We start from the raw sequence: 12563 nt of genomic DNA on the forward strand, positions 1-12563 counted from the left end.
AGACGCCTAAATGATATGTTTTTTTCTTTACAAAGCTTATATCAACTCACTCTTAATGCATAAATGAACGTTGCGGAATGATAGATCTCATTTCTGTTGTAACGTCTTGAAGAAAGTGAAAAGCGATTATAGTAGCTCATGTTATTAAAATATTTTCATCATGGAAGAACTCATAACGTTATTCGATATTCAACATTCGTGCTTTATTAACATAGATATCGCTTCATCTGCAGGAATGTTTAGATATAGAAAGAAATGATTTCTATTTAATATCAGTTACACAGATCTTCTTATATCGTATCTTATATAATACAGACGTTACTTCAAAAAAAGAAGATGATTACGTCCTTAATCTTAATCAAGTGTTAGCAGCTATGACCGGACTTGTCTGTATTTTCAATAATATATTTTTGCGAAAGATTTTTTTTTTCAGCCTATTAGTCATTAAGACTAAACACAGAAGAAAAAAATAGATACAGAAGATGACATTGTTTGTGATTTTGCAATGACTTTCCATAGAATTCTCATCTGATGAAACAGAAATAATGTCACGCTCTCCAAACAATTGTAGCAATGTAGTTGACTATTATCCTGATCACTATCCAGCTCCTTCGTGTTTTTCAAATTGTCACTTATGTATAGAACAGGAATATGTATGGAACAGAAATATGTCTGGAACAGGAATATGATGGATACCTAATAGAAATTTTAATAAACGCATGCCCTAAATTTTCAAAATTTCATTTGCTTGGAATTTAATTAAAGGAAGAAATATCTATTTCAAGAGTATACGGCGATTACATGTTGTTTTTGTGACTTAAACATAAAACTTTAGCAATACATATCAGATATTGACATTTGGATTAGGTTTTTATACCAATAGCAAAAGTACAGTTACTTATGCTTATAAACTTAAATAGTTTTACTGTTGGGGGTCACCACATAGTTGAGCATAGTAAAAGGGGGTCGCCGAGTTAAAACGTTTGAGAACCGCTGTATTGAGGTTGCACTGAAATAGGGATGTGAATATACATGTAAATTATCGCAAATTCAAAGCATGATAATTTCATTATTAGATAACACATTGGCACCTTTTCTGTATTATTTGCCAATGTTTTGTAAACCTGATATTCACATACTGTTAGTTCATTGGGTTTTTCTGGGGGAAAAAAGGAACAATCTTTTGATTTTCTGTGATACTTAATAGGACAAAAATCTTGTATGTTTCGGTTTTATCATGTGAAATATAAAAGAAATCATTAATGTTTATATCAGTGATTCCCAAAGTGGTCTATATAGACCCCCAGGGGTCTACGAAGACCTCCAAGGGGTCTATGAAAAGAAAAAAATAAATTGGGGGTCTATGAGATGTCCACGGTGGTCTACGATTTCCATTAAGCAGGTCGTGACTTTAATTTTTACATCCCATTAATGTATTCGTTTCATGAACTAATATATGATTTCTACCTTAGCTATAAATATTTATCCTGCTATTCAAACGAAAAATTATTGTATTTAATTTCAATACTTATTTCAATAGCTTAATTTTGTCTACATGTAAATAATGTTTAGCAAAAAGAAATGTAGATTGTACAGCGTTGATTATCTTAAGTTGGGCTTCATTCCTTCCTTGTGAAACGAGCGCTTGTTTAAGAGCCTAGTTTATGACTATATGAAACCAATTACGCTGGAGGATGATATACAAAATTTGCTAACATACGGAATAACTTGTTGGCAAGGCAACGCTTCATCTAAACTATTGCGACGTCAAAAATTACACTCACAACATTACCATATTTAAAGGAACTTTTTGAACAAAAGTGTCTAAGGAAAATTGAAAAAATCTTGGAAGATAACGGCCACCCACTCCATCAGAACTACGTCAGGTCGTCGCGAAGAGGGCGACTGCTGTCAATCAAAACAAGAACAGAGCGATACAAAAACTCGTTCGTACATCACTCGGTCAGACAAAATCACCGCCACTCGTTGATCAGGGAACATGAAAAGCACTAAGATGCCTTTGTGTAGTCGCTGAATGAACTCTTTATGTTGTGTCTGTTGTATTTATGTGTATTTTTCTGTTGTGTTGTCTTTATATGAGAAAAGAGTCCTTGTAATCACAACAAATTTCCGTAAGGATCAATAAAGCAGTCTTAGTCTTAGTCTTATTTGAGACGATGCCACCCTGATAAAAAGCTAAAGGTTTGAAACACTTTCGATCACTCAAAATAAAGTTAAGAATACACCCACAAAATCTGTCTTCAACATCATATAGAGAAGATGTTGCTTTTTGATCGTCTTACAAGATCTCTTGTGTCTGAACAAATTTCTATATGATACATAGTATCCGTAGCAACGGATAAAAAAAAAATTCCAGTGTGTTTCGTGATTCCATTTATACATATTAATTGATATTTTAATTGGTTTAAATTTGAATTTTATAAATCAAAAAGATCTCTCTAACTTGAAATGAAGTTTTAAATGACTTGTTCACTCTTCGATTCACTACAGTTAGAAATTAGTTTTTAAAAAAGTAGTTGAGGATTGAGCAAAAAAAGAAATATAAGTTAGGCAGGGGGTCTATCAAAAACAAGGCAAGGGGTCTACGAGACAAAAAAAAAGTTTAGGAACCACTGGTTTATATTTATAATTACAATTCTTTTTTTTTTTTTTGGGGGGGGGGGGCAGGGTGGCTCGTAAAGCTTTAGGCTTCCGAGCAGGTGTCCCAGGTCCAAATGTCGGTGACTGTGAGTTTGAATTTTCGGGACTTTTAGTCCACCCAGCCTTGTTGATGTCTAAGAGCTGAGCCGAAGGCTCTTCGAGCTCTAAGTTTGAAAAAAAACCTGCTTGGACGCCAAACAGTAAAAAAAAACAAACCTGTGTGAACACACAGTTCTGTTTGGGAGAGACCCTAGACAATGCCTATGTGAGGCATTGCTGTTTACCGATGCGTTCGGCCCCCGACACGTGGACTAGAGACACGGCCGAAGGCCGGGACTGCACCGGGGACTTCTGCCATTTTCCTTCAATGTACCAAGCTAACTGTGCGGGATCCGCCATTTATGTAACGGTCCCTTTGAGGAACAGCGCATGGATTGGTGACGTGTTTGTGGGGACTTTGTTACAACCCCGCCCGTGCAAGGGGTGGACTCTCGTCTACCCGTGGGCATCCCCACGGGAGTCCTGTTTTGCTACCCATTTCGCCTAGCCACTTCCTCAAATGGCCGTTTCCACGCGGGCGCCACGATGAGGCAGGGCAGCGTGCCCGCGTCCACCCAGCCTTAACTGGTACTTAGGGCAAAGTTAAGGCGTTTGGTTGTTGTGCTGACCACATGACATCCTCGTTAACCATGGGCCACAAAAACATGACCTTTACATAATCTGCCTTATAGATCGCAAGGTCTGAAAGAGTAATTTTACTTCTCTTTATTGTTTGTATATGTTTATTACAAAAGAGCTGATAATTGAAAATAAACATTGAAATGCTTATTTTTGTAAATGAAATCTAATAGCTCTTTATCTTTGATCTGCCTTGTCCATCTTATTTAGCAACAAAAAGAAAATCCACTGTCGTGGATAAACGTTGACGGCGGAAAGAAACTCTAAATTGACCACCGACGGAAAATGGTTATGTCTGTGATGAAAGTGGCAAAATATGTAGGTCGCAGCTGGGGATGCGTAGCCACGGAAAATACTGTATCCCTCAATCTTTGGACTCGCAGACAAGCCTTAGCAATATAAAATATCCTTAAGCTCTTCGCCTTGTGATTAATCAAACAGTATCATCGATTGAAAAAAATGCTAAGTCTGAAAGCATTAAATCTGAGTGTCTGGTGAGCCAGTGTTGACATATCCTGTGTGAGGCAGAGAGTTGTTTCCCTTCCTCCTTATCTCCCTTAGTTTACCAATGTTGATAATTGAGCCAATCAATAAGTTCAACTGAACTTTGACCGACATCTTCACACTACGAATTTTCTTTAGCTTCAAATTTTTTTAAAAAGTAGATATCAACTGATTCTAACCAAGCCCTCAAACATATAGCGTTAAAACATTGCGATGCTGACACATTTAAGAATTAATAGATACTAGTCGACCGGCGGCGTACCATACGCCGCTATTTTACAGTGCCGGCTTTGGCCACTGCAACCTATGCGACCGCAGTGGGCCCCGCACTTTCATAAGACTCGCGCTAATTCAAAGTGTATAAATTTTATTAAATTAGACCATTTTATAACTTAAAACAGACTTCCCGCGCCCTCCTGTCGATTTACCAGGAGCTCCTGGAAATCACCCGAAATTGCAAAAGATACGAAAAAGTCCTTAAAATATAAGGAATATATAGACAAAAATTGTCATTTTGGGGTGTCATTCAATATGGAAAACGCCAATTTTACCGGCGATAAAAAAACGGCATTGTGCAATATCCGTAATTGTGTAATCTAGTGAAAGAAGCTTCTCGCGCCTCAAACTAATGAAGAATTACTTGAGGTCAACAATTCTCAAAGATATATTGAAACATTTGGTAATTCTTGCTATTGAGCGTGATCTATGTAGGCAACATAATTTTTATGATATACTGTATGACTTCGCTACACGTAAAGTAATTCTATGCGTAGAAAAGAATGAATAAAATGAAAGACGAATTTATTTTCTAAAACAAACTCTTAAATTTCACTTATTATCCTCTTCCCTACCCAAACGTGGCCCCGCGAAATCAGTTTTGCATAGGGCCCCACAATGCTTAAGTCCGCCTTGCTATTTAGTGCCGGGTGAATATACATAGTAGATTACTTGTTCTCTTTCCATGACTTCTTGGTCACAATGTTTAAGTCCGGCGCTGCTATTTAGTGTTTGTAAAATGTTTGTTTGTAAAATGTTTTACATGCTTCGGATGTTTCTTCAGAGTTGAAGATAGTTTTTTTCCTCTTCCAAACCTCCCGCAGGATGAAGAAGGTGGGAGCGGGCAGGGTTTGAACTTGGGACTATCGATAAATCCAAACGACAGTCCAGCGCGCAAACCGCACGACCAGGCAGCCATCCGTAGTGACGGGTGAAAAAATACTTGTTCTCTCCCCCCCCCCCCCCTCTTTTTTACGTGAGGTAGAAATTTAAAAAAAAAAGTGATCTTTCTTGGTTACAACGGTCCGGCCCTGCTATTTTGTAAATACTTGCTCTCCTCCCCCCCCCCTTCCCTTTTTCTTGTTTTTTCGTGAGGTTACTCTATCCGCAGAAATAAAAGAGTGATCTTTCTTTTACTTCTTCTTCTCGTCCAAAGTCTTGAGCCACGAAGAGAATTATACCTATAGATGGTCATTGGTCCTGTATGACAAGTTTATCTAGCCTACGGGCTCAACGTCTTGCTAAACTTGGAAGTAGAGATCATTTCATTTTTTTTTGTTCGAAACTTACTAGCAGGCTAAATGAATATTTTTGGGCGCAGAAGTAGCTCTGTGAGCAGATGTAAAGCAGCGTGGTACGCATATCACTAAAGGCAAGACTAAAGTACTGTTAGAAAATCATTGAGTTCTTTACATGCTCAGTGACTCCCAAACTACGTTCTGGGGCCTAATCCGGCCTTTCGAAACGTGTTTCCAGAGTGCTCAATGAAACCGCAGAGTTGTGTTTCCCTTTGAACTCGACTTTTTTTCCCCGCCAAAAATGTGGGTATAGGTTGAGCTAGAAGGCCGATTATAAACCAGAAAATATCACTAAACACATACTTTAGTGTCGATCTCTTCTGTTGTTTTTTGCACCTTGCACAGTTGACTAAATGTTCTCTTGGTGTCGCCTGTAAACTTGCATGTCAATAGTTTGATATCACTAGAATAAGGGGTTGGCATTAGTTGAAATGTTTACCATGTGATTGGCGGTAAGTATGGCAGTCATACCAGAGGGACACAACTCCTGGCGCCGTCTCACGTTACATGTGTTTTATATATTCGCTTAAACACTTGACAATACGCAGTTCTCTCTCACACACTTCATATGCTTTTTATTTGAGTGTGTGTGTGTGTGTTTATATAATTCAAAAAGCTGAACCACGAAAAACGAGAAAAGGGGGGGGGTGTTACTGGGTGAGATTATGGACAAACAATGGCGATTTATTTTGGATGAGATCGCTATAGTGAAAATATTGCTCGATATGATAATGTGTAAGTCCTAGCGGTTGATAAAGTTACAATTCTATCTTACAAAAATTAGATTTAAAATAAATTCAGGTGTTTAATTACGTGTGTATGGTGATGTTTAAGTGTAGGAAAATCAATTTCCATTTTTTTTCCTTTCATCTAAATTTATTTTGGAATCAATTACTTTTTTTTTTATTTGTTTTTTCAGTACAAATTATTTTACTTAACTTTCAAGATAAACTTAATTTGTAGACCTATAGATATGTATGAAACGTAGAGAAGTGTCTTCAGCCTTAAGATAATTGGTTAATTAGACAATTCAAAGAGAGACTTTTATTTTTAAGGTGTACTCTAGTCTATTGTACACATTAAGCAATATCTATTGAACATTTCAAAGTAATAAAACCATTACTTAAATAACGTATACCGGTATTTTTTTTTAAGTTATGCAATCATTACGCATTAAATTTCTTTGCAATTGAATGTGATATATTAATGTTGTATAATTAACATAATAATTGTATTACAGGAAGGCATTTTTATATCATAATTAAAATAATAAATTATAGGCCTATTATGATTGTTCATCATTTTGTGGTTTCGAAAGTGACTTTTTGTTTTTGTTAGGTAAAGAATGCTCAATCTCTGAGCAAGACATTGCAAAACTTATTTTTAGAAGCCCCTGTACATCTCTCATTTCGGAGCATTTTGAAAATAGAAATAATTGCTATTGCTAATTGAATTAATTTTGGCGTTCAAATAATTCAGGCTGCTGGTTTATGTGTCACTATTTCTCAATCCACTTTAAAAGGCATTTAGAAATAATTCTGAAATTATCCTGTTAAACTCAAATCTTGAAATCTTTCGCCATGAAGTTTCCCATGCTTCTTAGTAGCTAATCTTGTATTCCAATAATCAGTTAATTGAATGAGACCTTGGTTGAGCTACCAAGCGCGTCCCCAGGTGGCAGATAGAAGGTCCCTTAGATGTAAGGGTTAGCTGTGAATACCAGATAAACAGCCGCAGACCAACTGGTTTGCAGTCATGGAGGATGAGGTGGTTAGGATATTCACTAAAAACATGTCAGTTATCTAGGGAAAGGATGAACTAAGCGAGTATTGGGCTCTCTACATCCCGGCTAGTATTTATTTGACATTATTTGGTTGAAATGTTTTACGACCATGCACAGTATAATAAAGTTCAACGCTAACAAAACAGTCGTTCGTTTTGTTTTGTTTCTAAAAGAACATTTTAATTGTATTCCCCTTTCAGACCTTGTGATCTATACGGTAGATGATGTTAAGGTCATCACAACGACCAACCGCCTTTACATTCCACATTAGAGTTGGGTGGGAAAAGAAAAACATGTAATATACTGTAGGGACTGGGAGAAACATGTAATTTATTGCAGGGACTGGGAGAGAAAAAAAACATGTAATTTATTGCAGGGACTGGGAGAGAAAAAAAACATGTAATTTATTGCAGGGACTGGGAGAGAAAAAAAACATGTAATATACTGTAGGGATTAAAAATAAACATGTAATATACTGCAGGGACTGGGAGAAAAAAAAACATGTAATATACTGTAGGGACTAAAAAAACATGTAATATACTGTAGGGATTAAAAATAAACATGTAATATACTGCAGGGACTGGGAGAAAAAAAAACATGTAATATACTGTAGGGACTAAAAAAACATGTAATATACTGTAGGGATTAAAAATAAACATGTAATATACTGCAGGGACTGGGAGAAAAAAAAACATGTAATATATTGCAGGGACCTTTAATTGGATAATACTTAGCATGTCTTGGTCTGAAACATGTCTAGGTCCAATTAGGGTCTATACTGGCCTATTCAATCTATTGTAGTCCGTACAATAGACCAACAAACTTATATATCTTTGCGGTATTGTATATATTACATATGTTTGGTACTGATATAGACTCCACTCAGTTTGAATGCGCTTAAATTACTGGTCTTCATTAGAAAATATGTTTTATTGTGTTTGCACACGTGACAAAGGTCGTGTTTTAATTATATGCCTAAACATGTCTAATTGATGGAACGCAAATGTATTTTGAGGTCACATTTCTGCATCTTATCTTTCTTATCTGCATTCCTACGTTGTCTCCCCCATCAGACATATTTGTTGAAATACTGTCATTGTGCTGACTTGTAAGAACTAATATTCATGTCATAATGTACAGACTTGGATTGTAAGAACTAGTATTCATGTTATAATGTACAGACTTGGATTGTAAGAACTAATATTCATGTCATAATGTAAAGACTTGGATTGTAAGAACTAGTATTCATGTCATAATGTAAAGACTTGGATTGTAAGAACTAGTATTCATGTCATAATGTACAGACTTGGATTGTAAGAACTAATATTCATGTCATAATGTAAAGACTTGGATTGTAAGAACTAATATTCATGTCATAATGTACAGACTTGGATTGTAAGAACTAATATTCATGTCATAATGTAAAGACTTGGATTGTAAGAACTAATATTCATGTCATAATGTAAAGACTTGTATGTAAGAACTAATGCTTATGTCATAACAAAGTAAATTCTTTATTGCCAAGCGAGAGATAAAAATGTGGGAGGGGGGGGGATCATGTACTATGCAAAGTGTCTTTCTCGTTCACGCTGCTTGATTTCCTTCAAAATGACTTACACTGATCTTTGATGTCGTAGCAAAGAAACCAAACAAAAACAAACTTGTGTCGACTTGTTCAGTCTGTTGACGTTCACTGCTTAGTAAAGACATCTGTGTGAATGTGCTGATTCTTAGCGGTTTTGTGACATATGCTTTTACAATTAGGTCAACATGGCGTTCTACAACACAGCCAGCCTCCCTGACTTTGCTCTGCTTCATCAGAGTTTCAGAAATTACATGAACTTCTTTCCCGAAAGTACAGCAGTTCACTTTTGGGCCAGAGAGTCGCAGCCACTTCGCTTTATGGCACGACGTCTAACAAAGTGCGAAATGGTCGTAGCATATGCATTGAAAAAGAAACTCAGACCCTCACATCTCGAGTTGGGTACTGACCAAGCAATAAATCGTATGAAATGTATAGCATCATGGCGGCCTAATGGAGAGACTGGAAATGTTCATGTAGTTCACTATTCACAACACTCCATCTTAATTCTGCATCACGTCCTCAACTACGTATCCATTGGATTAAAAAAAAAAGGATTGCGCCTCTGCATTGAAATGTGCTAGTGATGGCGGCCTTCACCTCTCCTAGCATAAGATTCTCTAGCAAAAATAAACTTCTGCAAAAGCCAATGTCTGCATTTAATCTCCTATTTATTTATTAATTTTTTTATATTTTTTTTTTTGCGACTTTAAATTCGCCTACAAAACTAAATGCAATTTGTTAGCGGTCCCCGAAAGGGGAAAGACGCTATTAGTTTTGTGTAGTCTGTCCGTCCGTCCCGTTTAGATCTCGTAAACTAGAAGAGATAGTGAAAATCCGACATCATAATATTTTAGACCCATTCCAAGTAACAAACACTGGAGGCTATTTAGTAAGGGAGATGACTATTTACCATATTTAGAACACATTTGTGCAAATAGTTGTAGATTTTTTTTGTCAAAAAATATTTTTTTTTTACAATTGTATTGTTAAGTTACGTAAGTTCTGTCAAACTAACTACATTTATAAAATAAAATGTTTCTTTTTAAAAGAAAATATCTATTTCGTATACATTTAAGTTAAACAAATTTAAAACATCAATTAATAAGTAGTTTTTCATATTATCGCGTGAACTGCAGCCATAGCCATGGAACACTAAACTAAAGGAATTTTTTTTTTACGGAATTTTTTTTTTTTTTTTTTTTTGAGACTTTGAATAACAGATTGACCCTTTACAAGACAACATCAATTAGATAAACAAAAATAAGACATCAGTTAGGCCAGGTTCACATCTAATTTCACATTCACTTTCATCTATCCCTTGGTCTACTGGACTTTTGGGGCACCACACATGATCTGTCAACGTTATTTCTCTTTTCTTCTCTGTCATTTGTCTTTTCATTCTGATATTCTTTCTGAAATATTGAAACCTACCTATTCATATTCTTTCTGAAATATTGAAACTTCCTATTTACCTGCCTGTGTGGACCACTTCGGGGGCCGATTTTGAGTTTGTGTTTTTACACAAACTGTCTTTGTAACATTGTTTATTATAATATGTTTTAAGAATATTTTGTGTCAATCAAAACATAAACAGTGAATTGATTACCATAAATGCCCATTGGTTACACCATGTATCATTTAGCCTAATCTAAATTGGCATCTAAATCTAGATCGAAATCTATTCTTTTTTTATAATTGAAGTTTGTTTTGTTATTGTTGATGATGTTTTTGGAAAGATTGATAGATATTTTTTTAGTTGTCGACACCTTTCAGAACGAAATACAACAACAATCTGCTTATAGCCTAGATCTTATGAAAGGTCTGGCAGTGAGGTATGCACTCTGTAGCTTACTGAGGTCTTGATGGTCCCGGTTCGAACCCTACCCGCCGCCACACCTCTCTGTCTAACAGAAGGTTTGGGTTAGGGTGTATTCATCTTCAATTCTTAAGGAACATCCGAAACATGTAGAAAATAAGAATACATTATTTACTGACAAAATTTAGAAGGCTACAAGTATATTTCTTTTACTGCTTAAAAAAGAAATGAATAAAGGGGAACAACTTAGAATAAATATAGCCTTAATATTTCAGGGTGAAGTTGTGGTGGAGACTATAGATCTAATAGTAATTATTACGTCGTAGATTTCAGATTCACGCTATTGATATGGAAGTGGGACTTCGCGGAGCCTTGTGCTACTAAATCTGTTTTTACTTAAAGAGAGCACTTGCTGCCTGTTTATTTACTGTTTTTCACTTTTTGTCAGCATTGTGTACTTGGAACATTTCTGCTGTTTTCCCATGTGTCTTTTATAATGTGCACTTTTACCTGTGCTACTCAAGGCTGGAACACTGATAGCACAACCTGCGCACATCCAGTCAGTCTTGGTTTCATTCTATTTGTATATTGATTTTGGTTATTTCTTGATTTATTTTTAGTTCTAGAATTAGACTAGTTAATTGAAATAGCATTTTGTGTCCGTGTGCGTTAAACATATCGTATCCAACTTTTATTTGCAGGATTGCCAGGCTTGTTGTCTGATGTAGGATTGTGTTCAGTTCTCGTTTAGTAAGTAGGTCATGTCACTATTCTAATTAATTTTAAATGTAAGACTTTAAGCTTCAACACTTAAAAAAACAACTTATGTCTCAAGTTTTAAAATATCTATGCAGAATAGCTTAAATTGTTTTCTTAACATTTAACTTTTTTTTTAAAGGTGACAACAGGCTTGGCTGTAGAATTGTGTATATAGTTGCATTATTTAGATAATTATTTAGAATACTTTACAGATCATGTTTATGTTTTTTATTTTATAGGTCATGTTTATTTAGATAATGTGATTTGTAGGTTAGGAGTCAAGTCCCTATGAATAAGTTGCTTGACCAGTTCATGTTTGCATATTCATTGTACAGGTCAATTCTACTTTTGCTTTCAACTTGGCAAGTCTTTAAGGAAAACAACAACAGTGAGGATGACTTCTTACTATGGCATTGGCATTATGTCTGGCACATCACTAGATGGCCTTGACATGTGCTATGCTGAGTTTACTGGGGATCCAGAGACAGACATCTGGGGTTATAGAATAGAGCATGCTGTCACAGTCACATACAGCAAAAACATGCAAGAGAGACTTGGCAAAGCCACAACATTATCAGGGATTGTAAGTTTAGGTGTTTCAACTTATAGTTCACTTCAAAAAGCATTAGTCAAACTCATAGATTTAAATATTTAGCATAGAGTTTTGTAAAGAAAAAAAAACAACTTGTAGCTACAGTAAATAGTTGTATATTTTTACAATGTTTATATCATCTCACTCTGTCTGGTAAAAAGTTTGAACAAGTTTTTTCTCTGACTTCCCACTCTCAAATTAAGTTGGAATTTTGCACACAATTATACATCGTACCTGACAAAACGTGATTTAATTTTTAAAAAATTATCCAACTAGTTAATTAAGTATTGGAAATAAATTTTTTTAATTGAAATAAGGGAAATAAATGCTACTTAATGAGAAATCTGGATTATGTATGGATCTATTCCCCTTATTACATCATGTCACTTTTATTCTCCAACTTCCCATTACCATTCTCTGAAATTTTGTGTCATTGTCAATGGCAATACTTTAATCAATTTAAAAAGGAATTAGTTACTCAATTAGTAGTAATTAATAAATTTTGTTTTATTCCAACTTGAGATAAATTTGCAGTTCTTCCCTTTGCAAAGGTTTTTTTTTTTTAAGTATTTTATTTTTGCAATATAACTTTTATGTTTAATTGAATGGTT

The 12563-nt window shown here is 35.3% G+C and overlaps 1 protein-coding gene across 5 annotated transcripts in view; it reads left to right on the forward strand.

Annotated features, from left to right (window-relative positions):
• LOC106065232 (anhydro-N-acetylmuramic acid kinase-like) overlaps positions 1-12563 on the forward strand; it is a 29192-nt gene that overhangs the window by 3091 nt on the left and 13538 nt on the right. Inside the window, exons 2-4 of one of the 5 annotated variants that reach the window (XM_056037357.1) lie at positions 11050-11160; positions 11303-11355; positions 11696-11943. In XM_056037357.1, coding sequence (XP_055893332.1) covers positions 11755-11943 — 189 coding nt within the window. In that variant the 5' untranslated portion in view covers positions 11050-11160; positions 11303-11355; positions 11696-11754. Of the gene's footprint in view, positions 1-6060; positions 6153-11049; positions 11161-11302; positions 11356-11695; positions 11944-12563 lie in introns of those variants that run through there. The other 4 variants (XM_013224023.2, XM_013224028.2, XM_056037356.1 and 1 more) reach the window with 4 other exon arrangements.

Source organism: Biomphalaria glabrata, chromosome 8, assembly GCF_947242115.1.
Source record: "Biomphalaria glabrata chromosome 8, xgBioGlab47.1, whole genome shotgun sequence".
Classification (NCBI taxonomy): domain Eukaryota; kingdom Metazoa; phylum Mollusca; class Gastropoda; family Planorbidae; genus Biomphalaria; species Biomphalaria glabrata.